General features: G+C 40.5%; 1 protein-coding gene across 2 annotated transcripts in view; it reads right to left on the reverse strand.

Annotated features, from left to right (window-relative positions):
- METAP1 (methionyl aminopeptidase 1) overlaps positions 1-15,393 on the reverse strand; it is a 54,638-nt gene extending 39,245 nt beyond the window's left edge. The window contains exon 1 of one of the 2 annotated variants that reach the window (XM_027544005.1): positions 15,088-15,393. In XM_027544005.1, coding sequence (XP_027399806.1) covers positions 15,088-15,201 — 114 coding nt within the window. In that variant the 5' untranslated portion in view covers positions 15,202-15,393. The remainder of the gene's footprint in view (positions 1-15,087) is intronic. The other variant, XM_027544006.1, reaches the window with a different exon arrangement.
- Positions 15,394-20,845: the final 5,452 nt, after the last annotated feature.

Here is a 20,845-nt window from a genome sequence, read left to right on the forward strand (position 1 = left end):
ATAAAGAACCAAGACAATCTCAATTTATAAGGGAAGTGAGTCAACAGACACCAGTGCTAAGCTGACACCAATGTTGGCATTAACTGACAGAATTTAAAGCAGCTATTATTAAAACGCTCCAACAATCAACCAAAAACACTCTTATACCAATGGGAAAAAAGAAAATATTCCCAAAGATATACAGAAAAACCAAATGAAAATTATAAAACCGAAAAATACAATAGCTAAGCTTCCGTGGTGGCTAAGCTGATGAAGAATCTGCCTGCAATGCAGGAGACCTGGGTTCCGTCCCTGGGTTGGGAAGATACCCTGGAGGAGGGAAAGGCTACCCACTCCAGTGTTCTTGCCTGAAGAATTCCATGGATAGAGGAGCCTGGCAGGCTACAGCCCAAGGGGTTACCAAGAAAGAGTCAGACCCAACTGACTAAGCACAGCAGCAGCATCCAGTAGCATAATGGAGATGACAGGAAAAATTCAGTGAACTTAAAAGACCAAAGAAACTATCCCATTTGAACACAGAAAAGATTAAAAAAATAATAAAAATAAAAAACAGAGCCTCAGGACCAGTATGACAATAACAAAGAAAATTACTAAGGATAAAGAGGAAAATTACGTTAATGATTTTTTTAAAAGGTCAAATAACTAAGATGATATAACAGTTTAAATTGTATATATCCACAGAGCTTCAAAATACATAAAGCAGAAGGTAACATAAGTGCAAGATGAAACAAAAATCCACAATACGGTTGGAAACAAAAATCAACCACCACTCATAATAAAAACTCTCAGTAAAATAGAAGAGAATTTCCTCAGCTTGATAAAGATTATCTACAAAACGTTTACAGGTTACAGCAAGCCCCCTATATACAAACAAGTTCCGTTCCAAGAGCAGGTTTGTGAGTCCAATAGTTAGCGCAAGCACCCAATTAACACAATCAGCTATGCAGTACTGTACTGTAATAGGATTATAATACTTTTCACACAAATAATACATAAAAAAATCATTTCTAATCTTATAGCACAGTACCTTGAAAAGTACAGTAGTACAGAACAACAGCTGGCACACAGGGGCGGGCACTGAGTAAACGCGCAACAAGAGTTACTGACAAGGAGGCAGCGGCGGTGAGAGACGGCAGAGCGGAACGGTCGCCAGCAGCAGCACGGAGGGCAGCTGCAATTTCACTCATGCTTGACACGGATGGCACAGGTTCTGGCTCCTTGATGTTTTCGGTTCTATCTACTCTCTTAAAACTACAATCCAGCAATGTCTAGGCAGTATCTCTTTTTTTTCCTATCACAGACAAGCCGGAACACTGGACGGCATTTTGCAACCTTCATGTACCGTTCTTCGTTTGGGTCCTATGCCTCAAAAACTAACAGCGCCTCCTCAAATAAAGAAAATCCCCTTGCCATTTCCCATGTTGTGAATCTCTTTGGTTCTTCAATTACTTCTTCCTCTTGTCTCTCTTGGTCCTTTCTCTGGGCCTCCGATTCCATCAGGTCTTCATTAGTAATCTCCTGATGTTGCATGGCAACAGTACTTTACAGTAAAGTAAACAAAAGCACAGCCTCGTGTGGAGGACACATGTGACAATGTACACCAGACACATGAATTTAAACACAAGTGGACGTGCAAACATACGTTCATATCTTTTAAAGTTTGCAACTCTCCAAGGTTCATATGTAGGGGGACTTACTACACAGAAAGCTAAGTGAATGGAGTTGTACAAGGAAGGAAAAGTAATTATACCGTAACAATAATACATAATACTTATGTAGAGCCTACTGTGTGCTAGTCACTATTTCAACTACTTTACATATGTTAAGTCCTAAGAATCCTATGAAGTAGATACTATATATACAGTACTCATTTTACTGATGAGAAAAGTTGAGCCACGCTAAATGACCTACCTGCCCAAGGTCACACAACTATTAAGTGGCAAGTAGACTACATGACTCAAAACCACTTTACAAGTCAGAAGAGAGCCACATGGCATGTGAGGAGTATAACTGCCAAACTCTCTTCCTCCATCACAGGAAACCTAGTGACAAGGCCTAAACCAAATAATCAAGACAGAGAAATACACCATATCTTTTAGAGATATGGAATTGAATGCCAAAATAATCAGTTTAAAGTGGTGGAAAGAAAACCAAATTCTGGGGATATAACGTACAACACGATGAGTATAGCTAACAATATTGTATATTTGAAAGTTGTTTAAAAAGTTCTCATCACAAGGGAAAAAAACTGAAACTGTGAGGTGATGAATAATAACTGAACTTATTGTGGTAACTGTTTCACAAAGTATACAATATCTAATTATTATGTTGTATACCTTAATGGGCTCCCCTAGTGGCTCAGTAGTAAAAAGAATCCGCCTGCCAATGCAGAGGACCTGGGTTCAATCCCTGGGTTGGGAAGATCCCCTGGAGAAGGATATGGCAACCCACTCCAGTAAGAATCCCATGGACAGAGGAGCCTGGCGGGTTACAGTCCATGGGGTCACAAAGAGTCGGACACGACTTAGTGACTGTACAACAATACCTTAAACTTATTCAATGTTCTGTCGATTTCTCAGTAACAATTGAAAAACTAACACCAGGTTAAGAGATACCTGGTATTAGAATATTTGTTTCTAAGCCATATGCATGTGTTTTCAAGAATCAAAGCCATATTGAATACATAACTGGCATAATCTCTAAAATGTCCAGTGCACATATATTTAAGTTCCTTTTCTACAGCCAGTATTTTAAGCTGAATGCCGTTTTCCAGCTGCAGGAAGATTCTCTCTAAAAGACAAATTGTTTTCTGAGTTAAGGCATCTTGTCACTTAAAGTAGATTTAAACCAATTAATACAGCATTAAGGCAATGTGTTTATACTTTCTGCTCACAGTGTGACCAACTGGACAGCCTACTCTTTGCTCCACAACTGGGTATCCCCCCAGTGGCCAAAATACACAGCTCATCTCTTTCAACCTCTTCCTGGGGGACGTCACCTTATGGTGAACAAGGCTTGTCAGGCAAGCATCAGCAAAGACAATCATGTTATTCTTTCTTTTCTCATCAATCTCACATCCTTCCTAATGTTGTCGTTCTTGTGACTCACCTCTTACAGTGGGCACATCTAAACATTCAGCATTATTTGTTGACTGTTCCAAGTTTCTCCATTCAGAAGGTAATGTTATTTACAACATGACAACATCCAAAAATTCAATCATCAAATCTTATTGAATTTTAAATAAACAAAGAATTTTTTATTCTAATTGCAAATGCATACCATCTGGAGTGTATCAGAGTAGGTGCCAAGTTTTTCTTTTTACCCCTACTGATCACAGAACTCTTGTAAAAAGAAATCTAGAACTCTTTAGTATTTAAACAGAAAAAGAGGGGCTCTGACTGGGACAGGAGCAGGAGGTGGTACCACTCTGACCTATGCCCAATTTCATACATATCTTATCTTTCAAAGCAATTAAGCTTCAATAATCAGATGCCTTCCTCCTCTCCATTCAAATCATACTTTCCTTCAAGAGTTCAGAAGATAACAACAAATGATTTTAAATACAACGTTTTCTGTAAAACTCCTCCTGTTCCCCAGTGAGAAATGACACATCCTCTAAACCCTTTAGCATGTACTGCCTCTACAATTCAATTAATCATCTATTTCATGGTGATCTCTCTTAATTTGATTCTCTAATAAACTGTGAACAAACTAAAAGCAATGTAAGTTTTTTAAAGGAACCCTATTTCAAAACGATTCTCCTTGATTGTCACTTCATACTGGGGAAAGTAAAAAGCCCAAGATGATGTGCAAAGACCAACAGTTAAGTTTTGGTTCCCACCTTAAGTATTCATGGTAAACTATTTTCTTTTCATATCTACTCTAAAAAGTCACAGCTATGGAAAAACTGCCAAGATTTAGAAATAACCCTCCTTGATTCTATTCGGTGGGGGGGGGGGGGGGGGGGGAATTAACAAGATTATCAACTTACTCCTAAAAAAGCAGAACATGTTTTACATTTTTCAGACTACCTGGTGTTCTAAAGCTTACAGTGCACTGGATCAATGTCAAACCATGTCAATTTCTCTCCCAATTAAAATTTCAATGTAGCTATCATCAACCATTAATAAACATGCTGAAATTCATCACATTCACTGAAAAGCAGCTATTCAAATAAATAGCCCTGTATTTTCCTCAGAGGATTTCAGAGTGTTTTGTACTTGGTTTGTGAGACCTACATCAAATCCCACCTTTTCAATAAGAGGACTAATAGGATTATTCTCATTAAATAAACTGAGGAACTGTCTCACAAAACAGCTTACCTAGCTAAAGACTTGTATTTCAAAATATATGAATATTTGAGGAAATGAAGGAATCAAAGTATTCATAATAAATACTTCTCAGGACACCCGCCATCCTCTTACTTGCTGAGGCCATGAAGTAACAAGGGCACAGTCTTCAAGACCCCTGACAGCATCAAGTACATTCTGTGCCTCCTAGTAACTCTTGAAGACTGAACACTGTTCCTTCCTTATACCACAATCTCATTCTTCTCCCATTTCTTTACCTGACTAGGACCACTCAAAACCCGTGAGTGACTTATTCTCCACACCATGAAGAATCAACCTCTGACTCTTACCTGAGCAACCTTTCCTTCCTTATCTCTGAAAAATGTACCAACAACCTAACTAAACTAGGATGAGAGTTCCCCCAGAGAATACCACACTGTCCTTTCCCTTGCACGACCTCGTCTATCTGTTCCTGACACTCATATTCACATCTTGTCCTCACAAGTTTTAACCTATCCCTTCAGTCTGTTACAAATGCTACCTTCATAAAGTGTCCACACCATACCTCATCCCACCCCATGCCTAACAACAGGGCACATGTATTTATTCAGCACTTCTTTGACAGCGCTTTGTCTCACTACCCTGCTTTCCACCTATTTCACTGCACCAAAGCACTGGCTACAGAGTACCTACTAAAGCTAGAATGGTGAAGTTTTTACCCCACTTTTTCTTAACACCAAGAGATATCTACCAAGTTGTAGGAGCTGATATGGGGTAATACGGTTCTCAGTCCTGAACAGGTCCTCGAATCACCTGGAAAATGTTTCTTTTAAAATACTCATGCTGTTCTCCACAAATTAAGCAGAACAGTGGTTATCAGGGCTGCGTGGAGCAAGCAAAAGAGAGCTGTTTAATGAGCTGTTTCAGTTCCGCAAGATTAAAGAAGTTCTTGAGATATGTTCTACAACAATGCAAATATAATAAACACCACTGAAAAGTACCCATAAAAATGGTTAGGATAGTAACGTCTCTATGTGTTCTTTACCTGTAGAAAAAAGAAATTCATTTTTAAATAAGTTAAGTTACAAAGCTGTATGTTATACAAAACAATGATTCTGGTTTTGTTTCAAAAACATAAAAACAACAAGTAATACATGAATGCTGACCATATGCCAAGCACTGATTTAGGCAGTACTATATGCACCGTTAATCCTCACAACTCTACAGGGTAGATTCTATTATTTCCTATTTAACAGATGAGAAAACTGAAGCACAGAAAAATTAACACGTTAAAAAAAGCCCACACAGCTCATTAATGGCAAAGCCAGGTTTTAAATGCAGGCTCTCTTGAGACAGTTTCCATGCTCTTAACCTCTATGTAATAAATATATAAAAGTCTGAAAAAATAATAAACCAAACTGTAACACACTCTTAGGATACGATCATGACACAGCTTTTACTTTAAACACTTCTGTTTTAAATTTATGCAAAGATCATGCACTGCTTTTTATAACAAAAAAACAAATGGAGGTATTTACATTTAAAAAAAATATACTCAGTGGAATACAAAGTCTCTGGCCCTGCTAACAATCATTTTATTTCCTTGTATTTCTGTACTCAGACTCTTCACCACTGCAAGGCTGTGGTTACTTGCTGTAACACACATGCCTCAGCTTGCTCCTACTTCCATAAACATCCTTCCCCTGGAGAGAATGTCCTCTCCTCCTTGCTAACAGACACCTTTTTACTTACCTTTTTATTTATTTTTTTCAGTGTACCCAAATCCATTTCTTAACCTCTCCTGCAGAAGGCCTTCTAGGACCTTATCTATACCATTTTGCACCTTTTTATTACGCTGCTTTGAAAAACTGCCCATTAGCAGTTTTATTTGTGTCCTCCAGAGCCATCAGCACACTTTCTTGAAGATCTCAGTACCTTTCTTCTCGAGGCAGGGACTCCAGGCAGTGGCTCAGTATGGAGCATACTGAGCAGGCAGAACTAGATTTCTAAAGACATTCCTACCAGAAACAAGGGCTCATTGGAGACAGGCTGGATTCCAGATCTGGGACAGGGAAGCTGCAAGGTAAACCTTGTTTGTCTTGGGCCAGAGAGCTAGGGAACAATCAGAAACTACTGGAGGAAGGTCAAAAGGACACAGAATCCACTGTCCTTCAAAGGCACTATGGTAGGTAGTTAATTACAAAGTGAAAAACAGCGTACAGTGAGCAGGCAGCACCTCCTAACCAAGCGATCACATTTAGGAGCGCCTCCTGATGTGACAGAATATGAAGCACACAGCATCACTCACGAGTCCTGTCAAGTGAATCCTGACAGAACAGACAGGGGATAAAAGAACAACTTAGAGACACTACGAGGAAATAATCAGATAACCAAGAACGTGTGCACTCTGTTAGACAACTGACTAGTCTCTTCAAAAAGCCAGCATCATGAAAATAAAGATGAAAGGACTGTTCTGTACTAAGAAATGTAACAATCACACGCTACTTGTGAGCTTTGAAAGGATCTTGGTTCCAAAATTAACCAAGAACACAACTACTGAATATGTTCAGGAGATAATTGATAAATTCAAATAGGATTGACTATTAGGAGATATTAGGGAATTCTTGGCAATATTCTTACAGGTAATCATGGTACTGTATTAATAAGTAAGAAAGAATATCCCTGTCATTAGAAGATACATGCTGAAGATGGTTACATGTAACCATGTAATGAATGGGTAAGGTGTCATGTTTTCTGTGACTCAAAAATTTTCAACTAATACATATACAAATGCAATACACATAAGAACTCATAAATAAAGCAATTAGAGCAAAATATGTAGGTGATGGTATACTGCAATTAGTTATAAGACTCTTCTTTAAACTTTTCTATGTTTGAAAATCATCACAATAAAAAGCTAGGGATACTCAATCAAGTTATAAAATAATTAAAAGAAAAAAAATCCTTGTCTATACTTTCACTTAGCACCTCCAGGTCATTTAACTTTTTTTTTTTTTTTAAGTACTTCCTGTCCATACAAGTAACTTCTTGGCCTCTTGAGGACAGTAAATTTTAGCAGGTTTGCAGATGCAAAAATAGCCCAACAAATGTTGTTATTCATAAGTAACACAACAGGCAAAACCCAAAAATGTCTATTAATGTCAAGTCCCAGATAGGATATGGAACAATATAAAGTTTCTCCTAATGGGAGAATAAGCACAATCACACTGGAAAAAATTCTGGCTCAGTCAAAACATAGCTGAATGCATACATAACCCATGACCCAAGAACTTTTCCCCTGGTTGTATACCCAAGAGAAACTCTTGCACATAGGCATCAGGAGCTAAGTACAAGAATGTTTAGAGTAGTACTGTTTATAATAGTAAAAACCTAGAACAACCCAAATTTCCATCAACAAAGGAATGAATAAACTGATACATTAATTCACAAATACTATGCAGCAATGAAAATGAAAGAACGAGAGCGACACGCAACAAGGGTGAATCTCAAGAACAGAATATAAAGCAAGCAAGTTGCAGAAGAATACGTGCAATGATTTATAAAACTTTCAGAAACATCAAAACGAAACAATGTGTATCTAAGGAATCAAATACATGGAAAAGCAAATGAATGATAAAGGCAGCTCAGAACAGGGAGTTCCTCTAGGGTGAGAGACACATAGGTGCTTTCTGGTTTTACTTGCTTCATTAATATATTCTTTTTAATAATTCAGGTGGTTAAATACAGATGCATTTACTGTACCATGTTTCTTTAGATACTGTGGTTGACTTACTATTAGTTTTTTATTCTATTCAACATCTAATAAAAACAAATGAGTTTTAAAAAAAAAGTACAGATCCTGATTTTAAGGTACTTAAGAACCTCAATTCAAAAGCAATATTAAATCACATAATACCTCCATTTATATTTTCCTCTACATTTTAGTAGTGAACTATGCAAGGTTATCAGTATTCAAATAGTTAAGCCCATCACTAGTACCCGTTAGTGAAATAATCAGTAAGAAAATAAATGCCCAGTCAGAGAGAGGGGGAAGAAGTCATGTTACATCTAAAACCTAATGGCATTTACAACTTACCTATTTTACTAAATGATCTGAGCTCATGGCTTGATTGATAAGGCAGGGCAACCTTCAGAATCTGATGCAAAGGGCTGCCCCTTTGCACCTTTTATCAAGGCAGGAACAATTAATACAAGTTCTCAACAGAGATGGAAACGTCTCTGTTGCCTGCCACTTTATGATAAGAAAATTGCTAAAGTCACAAAATCTCACTTATACCCTACCCACTCTTGAGAGGCCTGAGCCTATGACCTAGACAAAGGCCACAGTAGCAGACCCCATGACAGGGATTTTAGGAATGCCTTCCAACAGACACCACAGAGCTCTGGTATATCAGGAAGAAGTCCCCACTGAACCTGGCTATAAAACAGACAGATTACTGGGGGGAAAAAAAAAAAAAAAAAAAAACAGAACTTTTAAAAAAGAATAGTCAGAACACCTTAACATGAGACCTATCCTCTTAATAATTTTAAGTGTTGATATAGGTACAATGGTAAAGAACAGATCTCTAGAGCTTATCCATCTGCAGGACTGAACTTAAATGCCTATTGATTACTAACTCCCTATTTCCCCCTTCACCCATTCCACTCTTTGAGCCTATGAATTTAAACAATTTCAGGTACCTCGTGTTAAGTGTAGTCACTTTTGATGATTGGCTAATTTCTCTTGGCACAAAGTCCTCCAGATTCATTTATGTTGTGGCACACTGCAAAATTCCCTTCTTTGTTAAAACTGCCTAGTATTCCATTATATGTTTATGCCACATTATATTTACCCATTTATATATCCATGTTGTTTCCACAACTTAGCTACTGTGAAGAGTGCACAAAAAGAAAAATCATTTGCAATGAACAGTTGAGAGGACGTTTCAGAGGTCCCTGTCCCACGTTCAACTATTGCAGCTAAATACACACACTGAGAAAGGCGGACCTAGCTTACTGGGTGTGTTAAACTGTTCTTTATTCAAAGTCAGACCCAAGGCTGATACCAATCAAAGGAAAAAAAAAAAAGATTTACAATTGTTGAGCTGACCAAGCATGAATAAGCACATGCTTCATGTTAAAACTGAGTCAAGAAAGGTTCAAGATCAAGCAGAGAGGATGGCTATACCTATATTTTGTTTCATTAGAACTTTAACATGGAGAGAGATCTCAACGGTTGCTCTATAGCACATTCCTGCCCATGTTACATCTACTAAACGGATTTCCTATTAATACCAGGGACAACTCCTCATTTATACAGGAGCCACCACGCTACTGCTTCTCCCTCCTATCTAGAGCTGGGTATGTGTTTAGCCACAGGCTTATGTGTTTGTCATCCCCACCAAATTAACTAAGACCAAACTAAATATTGTGCAAGTACGCCAAACCTGAAAAAGACTCACCAAAAAAAAAAGGAAGAAAAAAATAAGTGACTAACACTTCTGTCACAAACTATATGAACAGTATAAGCTCATATCTACTTCCAATAGCCCTTCAATCTCTAAAACAGTAACTCGGAGTTAAAGATTGGTTAAACTTTTGATTATCTACCAACCAAATGATGTTTGCTTTTTACAAGTTCTACAATAAAAATATATAATTCATGCCAAGACTCCAACATAAACATTTATAATACAAGCATGTCAGTTAAAGGAGATCTCCACCAGGAGGTTCTCAAACTATTAATAATCCATTAACTACACTGTGAGAACTACCAGCACCTCAAGGTGGGTTCAATCCTTGGTTTATATACCAGCCCCACCATTACTCTATACTCTCAAGTAATCAAAATGATTTAAAATTTCACAAGAACGTTTACTGCAAAACAGTTAAACAGCAGCTAAAAAATTAAAAAGAGAGTAAATTCAACCATACATGAGTAAATATACAGGACAGTACATCTATCACATAAAATATTATTCAGCCATTACAAAGGATAATGTAAATGGAGCCATTATACACATTCCAAATGTATTACTTAAGACATAAAAGAGAGAAAATTCCCTAAGATTATGTATATGATCAAGCCATTTTGATAAAAATGCATACAAGTATACGCACATGAGTGTATGTAGGAATACATGTAAGACTACCCATCAAAAGACTTACAGAAATTATCACCAAGCAACCTTTCACCTGTATTTTCTAATTTTTCTACAATAAAAGTTATTTTTAAGGAAAAAAAATCACAACTAGATATTGCTATCTTACAGCAATATCTAGAAATAGTGTGAGGTAATTTAAGGAATTTTAAGAAAATCCCTAGGAATGTCAGGAACTTTGTTATCAAAGGAGAAAGTGTTTTAGAGGACAGGGCTACATTTCAAAGACCTACATATTGGAAGTGCAAATCTTTCCTCACTTTTCCACTCCAACATACGAGATGCCCACCCACTCATTTTCTTACTGAAGATCCAGGCAGTCACTTTACATGGCCACTACTTCTGTGAAAGAACCTATTCCAAGAATTTGTGCAAAACGTTCATAACAAATAAGACTCCTCCTCAAACATTTTAAACCTTCCTTATGGCTAGCTACAATGGTAGTAGACATAAGGCATGTGCAACAACACTATTTACTGAACACAGTGTTGAGGCGCTTTGCACGCTCTTATTCACCTTCACCTCAACTATAAGGAGGGTGCATCATTAGCGCTCTCTTATAAAACAGGACACAACCTACTCAAAGACATGGTCACAAAAAACCCAGGTAAGACTCCAAACCCAGGCTTCTTCCTTTTAAGTGCTTACGCATTATGAAGGGCTGCAAATCACTCAGGTGCTTCTCTGCAGATCCTTTAAACTACAGTCAAGATAGTATCTGCCCTGGGGTGTTCACTAAGGGCCGGACTGCTCTTTGCCTTTCCTTCTCAGGCCTAATGACCATTTTTCTTTCATTTAATGAACTGAGTGCTTACTGTGTACAAGGTACTTACGAGAAATACAAAAATGAGTACAGCACAGCCTCCATCCTCAAAAAACTCTTACAAACTCTTTGGGACTATGAGTAAACTACTAAGCTACTATTAAACCTAGTCAACTACTACTGAATAAGACGGATACAGCTATAAAGAAATACCATGAAACATCACAAACTCCTGTAAAGCTCGATTTCAAGTGAAATAGGTTTTACTCATTAAAATACAAAAAACTGTCTTAAAATTAAGCATCTTAAGTAAAAACATTCCTATCTTCTTAAGCATAAATACAGTATAACGATAAAAAGAGCTAACATTGATTAAATGTATTGCTACGCTAGGTGTTTCATTAATACATACAAACCCTGAGGTTGGTACTATTCAAAGCCCCATTTTAAAGGCTGTAATGGGACCTCCCTGGTGGTACAGTGGATGAGAATCCACCTGCGAATGCACAAGAAATGGGTTCGGTCCCTGGTCCAGGAAGATTCCAAAAGCCACAGAGCAGCTAAGCCCAGTGCACAACTACTGAGTCTGTGTTCTAGGGCCCAGGAGCCGCAACTACTAAAGCCTGGGTGCGCTAAACCCAGTGCTCTGCAACTAGAGAAGCCACTGCAATGAGATGCCCACTTGCCGTAACTACAGAAAGCTGCTGCGCAGCAACAAAGACCCAGCAAACAAAAATAATATAATTAATGTTAAAAAATGAAAGGTTATAACAAAAAACAAAGATTACCTGCCTAAAGCACACAGCTAGTAAGTAACAGAACTGTGATTCAGTTGTGGCAGTTTACTTCTTTATTCTGGCTTCCCTGGTGGCTCAGTGGTAAAGAATCTGCCTGCCAATACATGAGATGAGGGTTCCATCCCTGGGTTGGGAAGATCCCCTGGAGGAGGAAATGGCAACCTACTCCAGTATTCTTGCCTGGAAAATTCCATGGACAGAGGTGCCTTGGGGGTTACAGTCTATGGGGTCCCAGAGTCGGACACAACTGAGCATGCATGAATGCACCTCTTTATTCTGCCTTTTGACTCAAGCATTTATTGACCTCCTATTACACGCAGAGCATTGTGTTGAGAAATGAGGAGAGGGCAGTGAGAGTTTATTCATGATGCTCACCTTCTGACTGAAAGACAGATAAACAAAAATCAAATGATCAGACTGTATAAAATGTTATAAAGGAAATAAGGTGCTGTGACAGGATAACCAGAAAAGACTTACTTCTGTTCTTATAGTTTTGTTCACAGTTTATTCCCAAAGACGAGCTGGTCAGACAATCAGCCTGGGGACCACAGAAGCAAGGAGAAGAGACAAGACTGACCACTGCTAGTGAAGATGATCAGAGAAGTGGCAAGGAGAAGCCCCAATTTCATCATAAATGTGGAAACCGGCTTAGTGATTGAACAAGGTCTCAAGCTGGGACTGAAAGAACATCTATGATTTCAGAAGACAGGTGATATTCCGTGTAAAGGAACAAGTATAAATACAGACTCTGGTTAAAGCAAGAGAATAAAGCTGGACTCAGAAAAGGTGCCCTAACTATGGGGCTAGAATCCTGCAAGTAATGGCAATTCTATTCATTATAGGTGGGGGAGAAGCACAGTCAGATCGCTATGCTAGGGGAAAAATAACTTTTGCATGAAAGGTTTTGTTCCTTTGATTTGTGTGTGTGTGTGAGTGTGTGTGTGAGTGTTTACTTGCAAGGTGGGAAACTACAATAGAGAAATGAACTAAGAGAAACTGGTGAGAAATTTTAAAAACTGACTAAAGGAGGAAGCAACAGGAATGAAGAGAGAGAGCTTCAAGCATCAGTCAGGATATATTCAACTACAGGCATAACAATGGAACAAGAAATATACCTGCAGAATCCAACATGAAATACCTACTGTACTAAATATACCCTGCGTGTTTTCACAAATGTGTTGGCATGTTCCCAAAAACCCCAATGAGCCAATGTCCTTTCTACTAAATAATACATGCCTAGGAGAGTATCACCTATCCTTGATGAGTATAGTTTCACAGCATCTTTTCAGAATCTCAACAAGTGTCTGTACATATTATTTCATGTAACATTACAAAACGACAACTAAATTTAAGCAAAACATAAAACACCACATTATTCTACTCAGAGTACATGATTTTCAAAAACAAATTACTGGATTTTTTTTTTTAAAGTCCAGGTCCCACACAGGCCTCAACAAATCACAGAATTTAAAAATTATTTTAAAGAAACAAAAGGACTCAGACCAGGTTCAGCATGTTGAGAAGTCCCAGTGCTATTTTTAGAAAGAGCAACACTTCTCCAAGTGTAACTTTTTCCAAATGATACTAACAAGGTCAAGGATCATATCCTATCTGAAAACAAGTCCTATACAACATTGCTAGGATCTTTTACAACAACTTATCTTACAAGTGCTGGATCTCCGGGATTTTATTTACATCTTCATTTCACATACAGCTTTATGTTTACACATTTATATTTGAAAGTTATATTTGTGCTTACTGTTCATGTATGTTTTCCTTCTATTCATTTGTGTATATATACACATACATATGTGCTAGGCTCTACTGCCAGCCTTAAAAAATACTGCCTTTGTTTTATTAAGATTTCACATTCGTTGGATACTTTGGGTCTCAGAACAACCTTGTGAAATACATTAGTAAAAACTTCATCTTCCCGTCTGGACAGTGGTGGGACTGGAGCTCAGAAAGATACTCCTGACTAGTTCAAGATCTCAGTCAATGGCAAGGACAGGGCCCTGTCGGTGCCTTTAGACTCTTTGTGCATGCTCTCCTCCCCGCAGGACACTACCAATTTCGTACTTGAATATTCCCGTGCCTCTCTTCAACAAAACTGGATTGTAACGAAAAGCCGTACAAATGCCGCCAGGCCAAAACTCTGAGCGTCTAAATGCAGCCGGAACACTAGGGCTCTTCAGTAAACAAACACTAGCACACGTTTCAGTCCGGACACCATTCAATGCTGGCTTTGCTCCACTGCACAAAACTTATTAAAATACGGCCTTAAAGCATAATCCTTAATGGAACTGTCTTTTTCGCTCAGTGGGAAGTTCAGTTAATCTGAGGTGACTCATATTGTTACCTTACGGTTTTGTAAATCAATAATTCTGAGTGCCAAAGGAAAAGAATGAATTACACAGCTCCCTCTCCATCCGCAACTCCAAAGTTGCTTAAGTGTCAATGTGCGGTAGTAAAACCTAGGGACAGAGGTAGGTGGGGCTGGAGCTAGCATTGCCCGTCTCGGCGCCCCCACCGTCCCAGGTATCCCTTCTCCAAGCCCAGCGGGTCTCTTCGATCCCCAATCCCGTAGGACCACAGTGACTACACGGCTCCACAGCCCCCACCGACCAAGACCAGAGCCCCGCCGGGAGCTGCAGCTGTGGCGACTCGCACAGCCAGGGCTGGCCCCTTCCCCGGCGATCCCACCTGTCCCGCGTAGCCCGCACACCTGGCAGCCCCCACCCGGTCAGAAGATGCGCGTCGAGAACTGGCTCCTAAACGCGGCGCCCTAGGGCGGTCGGGAGACCCGGGGCAACTCCGCTTCCGCCCCCAGCCCACAAGGCAGCACGCCCGCGCCCGCGCCCCCACCCCCGCGGGCGCCCCAAGCGGCCGGGGTCCGCAGGGGCCCCAGATCCCCGGGAGGCGAGAGGGGGCGGCGGCGCGGCAGACTAGGGCGGAGGAGGAAGAGCGGCCGGCGAGCCCGCCCGGGGAAGAGGAGGAGCGTGTCCCGACCGGCCGCGAGGGCAAAGAGGAGAGGGGAGGGAAGCGGCAGCGGGGCCGCGGGGGAAGCGGGAGTCTACCTGCGAGCAGAAGTACGAGCCCTGGATGCCCAGCTTGATGCAGGTGGGGCACTGGAGCTTGGCCTCGCTGCTGCAACCGTCCGTCTCGCACACACGAGTCTCCACCGCCGCCATGCTGCCTGGCTACTGGAGGAGCGCCTCACCGAGGAAGAAGGGGAGGAGGGAGGGAGGAACGGTTGGACAGAGGGAGGGCAGGGGAGGGGAGAGAGGCCGAGCCGGGGGAGGAGCTCGGACTGCCGGGCCTAGGTGCAGAAGGAGGAGGAGGAGCGCGGGGCCTGCCCAGAGTACGCTGCGCGCCCCGCCCCCTCCCCCGCCCCTCGCGCGCAGCTGGCCCCGCCCCGTGGCCTTCGCCCCGCCCCTCAGCCGAGGGCCCCAGCCTCTCGGCCGCCTGTGCGCACGTGGGCCGCAAGGGTACCTGGCCTAGCCCTCGGCCTCTCCGCGCGGTAGCGCTTCTACCTGCCGCGAGCCGGCCCCCGGAGGAGAAGGCCATGCTCGGCCGACTAGGAAAGGCCTTCTCGGTGCCTAACGAGAAATCCCCGGTTGTCGCCTACTGACTGGATCCCAGGGTCCTGAACGTCTGCCGTACTCTCAGGCCGTTGGAAAGGACACTCCACTCTTCTGTGTTGGTCCACCCGGCAGCTCCTTGGAAAAGGAAAGTAACTCCATTTTTACGGATAGTGTCTGCTTTGAGGCCTAAGGACGGCCGCTCATTCACAAAGAAAGGAAGCCCGGGAACTGTTAATGAAGAAGTGTGCTGGGTTTTGTGTCAGCTTTCCCTCGTGCCCTCTTATTTTTCACACCACTCCCCCCTCCATTCGCAAAATACGTGCTAGTGATAGTAACACAACTCCTGAATATTCAATACAGTTTTTTGTATTATACCAGTTGATTGTTTAAGAGGTAAATAGGGGAAGATTGTGTTGATCATGAAATGTCAAAATTGAAAGAAGCTTTAGAGGTCATCTGTTAGGACTTCCCTGGTGGCTCAGACGGTAAAGCGTCTGTCTACAATTCAGGAGACCCGGGTTCGAGCCCTGGTTTGGGAAGATCGCCTGGAGAAGGAAATGGCAATCCAGTCCAGTACTGTTGCCGGGAAAATCCCATGGACAGAGGAATCTGGTAGGCTACAGTCTATGGGGTCGCAAAGAGTCGGACACGACTGAGCGACTTCACTTTCACTTAGAGGTCATCTAATGCAAACCTAAGTCTCTTCGGCTACATCCCAGGTCTGCCATTTTCTAATTGGTGCTTGAGTATGGTTCTGTCACGAGAGAGGAGAGAGGGACTAGTATTTACTGATCATCAACTTGGTAGTGCAAGTTCATGTGCCCACCTGCACAGAGAGAGCAAAGAAACCAAAGCATTGGAGTTTGGAGCAGAGAAAGGTTTATTGTAGGACTGTGTAAGGAGATGGATGACTCCTTGCTCTAAACCACAGCCCCTCCCAAACCACCCCCATCCTCCACCCCCCGCCCCCAACCCTGGCTCCCTGAAGGGTTTTGGCAACACATTTTTTTAAAGCCTGGTGAAGGATGGAGGGAGCTGCAAGGTGTGCAATCAGCTGGTTTACAATTTTCTGATTGACTGAAAGTGAGGTATCTCGGGTAAACGGCCGCCCTAGGTGACAGAAGGCCTGGGGCTCTGTGCTCAGGGTTATAAAGTAACATCTTCCATTCTGTGAAGGGTTTTCACATCTGTAAAACAATTCAGGCAGTGTGCATTAAATACTATTATCTGGGTATTTCAGAGAGGAGCTAAAGCAGAGGATTTAGGGAAAGGCCACATGGAAGGCCCCATAGGATCCTGCTCCATTGCAAACTAAGTGCTGAGAACTTTGTGTTACCTAATAAATATTTTTTAAAATCTTTCCAAACTTGATAGATGAGAAAAGCACATATTTTTAATAATTTTGTTATATAAGTACATATAAATAATAAAATCAATAAATTGTAAAATGTTATATATACATAAAAAGAAATCAAGCAACAAATATATGTATATACATAGATGTACATGTATATGCACATATAGGCTTTCTTGGTGGCTCAGAGGTAAAAAATCCACCTGCCAATATAGGAGATGTGGGTTCAATCCCTGGGTTGGAAAGATCCACTGCAGAAGGAAATGGCAACCGACTCCAGTATTCTTGCCTGGGAAATCCTATGGACAGAGGAGCCTGGTGGGCTGTAGTCCATGGGGTTGAAAAGAGGCAGACACGACTTAGTGACTAAACAACAGTAAAAACAATATGCACATATGACACATGTATATAGAATATTTTTAAACAAAAACTGGATCATACTATGCAGAGTATTTAGTTACCTGTTTTGTTCAAGTTGTGAACTATATTGCCATCAAATATACTTTTTCCAGGAAATTCCTTTGTGGTCCAGTGGTTAGGACTCTGCACTTCTACTGCAGGGGGCACAAGTTTGATCTCTACTTGGTGAGCTAAGATCCCATATGCTGTGTGGTGCAGTAAAAAATATATCATATATATAATGCATATTGAGCTGCCCTTGTGGCTCAGCTGGTAAAGAATCAGCCTGCAATGTGGGACACCTGGGTTGGATCCCTGGGTTGGGAAGATCCCCTGAAGAAGGGAAAGACTACCCACTCCAGTATTCTGGCCTGGAGAATTCCATGGACTGTATAGTCCGTAGGATCACAGAGAGTCAGACATGATTGAGCAACTTTCACATAATGCATATATATGTATATTTCATAAATATGTATATGTACCTTTCCCACATAATTTTGATGTCTGTATAATATTGTTATATAATTTACTGAGCCAAATTCACTAATAATAGACATTTAGATTATTTTTAATTGTTACAGATTATAAACAAAGCTGTGAGTATCTTTTTAGTTCTAACTTCACATAAATCCTTATTTATTTAGGATATACTCTTAAAAGTAGAATTGCTGCATCAAAGGATTGTCACTGCTGTTTGTTCTTTTTTATATAGTTTGCCAGTTTTTTCCTCAGAAAGTGTATAAAATTTACACTCTGGTCAGAACTGTATTAGAGATCTTATTTCCTGAGACCTTACTAGCGCTAGATATTATCTATATTTAATGTTTTTCATTGGGATAAATAGATAAATCTATTTGTTATCAGAATATAGTAAGGCTGAACATTTTTCTCTGATTATACCTTTTTTATTTCTATTTTTATGTGTTTGCTTTTATTTGTTAAAATTTCTTTTTTCAAGAACAATGCTAAAAAAAGGTCAAGACACAAATTGGCCATAGTACCATTACCTAAACTCACCAGTGTTTCATCTATGCTAGTTACCTTCAATACCTTTTTCACATGTGTATTAAATGTTTACATATTTGCTGTTATTGATGGAATATTTTGTTCTGCGTTTTCACATAGCACTATGCCATGGATTATTCTTAGATTTATAGAAAACTGGAAGTCCCATTCCCTTTCTATATGATAACTCTTTGTGTATTTGTACTATCGTGTTTTATGGTTTGTAAGTTCTTACCGTATTCCCTTGTATTTTATTGTATGTTTATATCCATTGTCATCTTTGTCCCTCTACTCTGGAGGAATTCCAGTTTGCTGGCTTCTGATGGGTTGTGTGCAAGATTGAGCTAATCAGATAGAGGAACAGGAATTTCTGAAAATTCTAGTTAAAAAGACCCTCAGGGTTCCTCTCAGGCACAGGGAGACTGGAAACTCCTGTTGGCCATCTCCTCTGGAGGCTGCTATTTCCTTGATCTTTACTAAAGCCATACTGTAGGCCAATTAAGAGCACAGATGTTGCATTAAGATAGGCACTGTTCAGTTCAGTCGCTCAGTCATGTCCAACTCTTTGCAACCCCATGGGGTGCAGCATGCCAGGCTTTCCTGTCCGTCACCGATTCCCGGAGCTTACTCAAACTCATGTCCATGGAGTCTGTGATGCCATCCAACCATCTCATCCTCTGTCGTCCCCTTCTCCTCTCACCTTCAATCTTTCCCAACATCATGGTCTTTTCAAATGAGCCGGTTCTTCACATCAGGTGGCCAAAGTATTGGAGTTTTAGCTTCAGCATCAGTCCTTCCAATGAATATTCAGGACTGATTTCCTTTTGCATCTCCTTGCAGTCCAAGGGACTCTCAAGAGTCTTCTTCAACATGACAGTTGAAAAGCATCAATTCTTTGGCGCTCAGCTTTCTTTATAGTCCAACTCGCACATCCATACATGATTACTGGAAAAACCATGGCTTTGAATAGATGGGCCATTGTCAGCAAAGTAACGTCTCTGCTTTTTAATATGCTGTCTAGGTTGGTCATAGCTTTTCATACAAGGACCAAGCGTCTTTTAATTTCATGGCTGCAGTCACCATCTGCAGTGATTTTGGAGCCCCCCAAATAAAGTCTCTCCCTGTTTCCATTGTTTCCCCATCTATTTGCCATGAAGTGATGGGACCAGATACCATGATCTTAGTTTTCCAAATGTTGAGTTTTAAGCCAACTTTTTCACTCTCTTCTTTCACTTTCATCAAGAGGCTCTTTAGTTCTTCTTCACTTTCTGCCATAAGGGTGGTGTCATCTGCGTATCTGAAGTTATTAATATTTCTCCGAGCAATCTTGATTCCAGCTTGTGCTTCATCCAGCCCAGCATTTCGCATGATGTACTCTGCATATAAGTTAAATAAGTAGGGTGACAATATACAGCCTTGACGTGCTCCTTTCCTGATTTGGAACCAGTCTGTTGTTCCAGTCTACTTCTAGCAGTTGCTTCTTGCCCTCCATACTGATTTCTCCGGAGGCAGGTAAAGTGGTCTGGTATTCCCATCTCTTTAAGAATTTTCCACAATTTGTTGTGATCCACACAGTCAAAGGCTTTGGCATAATCAACAAAGCAGAAGTAGATGTTTTTCTGGAATTCTCTTGCTTTTTCAGTGATCCAACGGATATTGGCTGTTTGATTGCTGGTTCCTCTGCCTTTTCTAAATCCAACTTGAGTTGAAACCTCTGCCTGCAAACCCCTTTCCTTAGTCATATTTCCATATCAGAAAAATACAAATTAGAGTACCTACTTTATAGAGTTCTGTCATAATTAATTTGGATCGACTTTTTAAAGTGCTTAAGAGACAGATAAGTAATAATTATCATCAATATTAGTTAGCCTGCTATAAGTTTCTCTTTGGTCCCCTTCACCCCCACAAGACAAGCTATTGAGTGACATAAACTTCCTTGACCACCATTCTGGCTGTTCTTAAGACAATCAATTTTATGCTTTTGTTTAATTGTGAAAAAGTAACAAAACAGATTTTTATGAAATTGTGCCAGACATAGTCCCTACTTTATTCTTTTCTTCCTTCTGATATTTTTAACTCAAAGTCCCTATTGGACATTAATTTCTGTTTTAATTCCTGGGGGCAAAGTTCAGGTAGCCCACTTAGAGCCAAAAGAATGGACTTCAGAGTCTCAGATAAGGATTTGGTGTTTCTGAGAGTCCTTTGGCCCTAGAGGCACTTGTTTCTCTGAACTTTTACACACAGAAGAGCATTTTTCAGGTAATGTCTAAGCACATGCCCAAAGCTATCTCCAACTAGCTACTCTGCTTCAAGAGTCCACAGACAGTTTATATTCAATATGGTCAAAAAGAAACAATTGTCCTCTATTAGACACTTTTGTCACCCCCTTTACATCTGCTTTTCTTCATGAATTCACTATTTTGTTTAGTGACAGCCTTTCTACTGTTATCTCCCAAGTTAAAAATTAGGCTCTCTCAGGACTTCCCTGCTGGT

The sequence above is a fragment of the Bos indicus x Bos taurus genome, chromosome 6 (assembly GCF_003369695.1).
Source record: "Bos indicus x Bos taurus breed Angus x Brahman F1 hybrid chromosome 6, Bos_hybrid_MaternalHap_v2.0, whole genome shotgun sequence".
NCBI classification, from domain to species: Eukaryota; Metazoa; Chordata; class Mammalia; order Artiodactyla; family Bovidae; genus Bos; species Bos indicus x Bos taurus.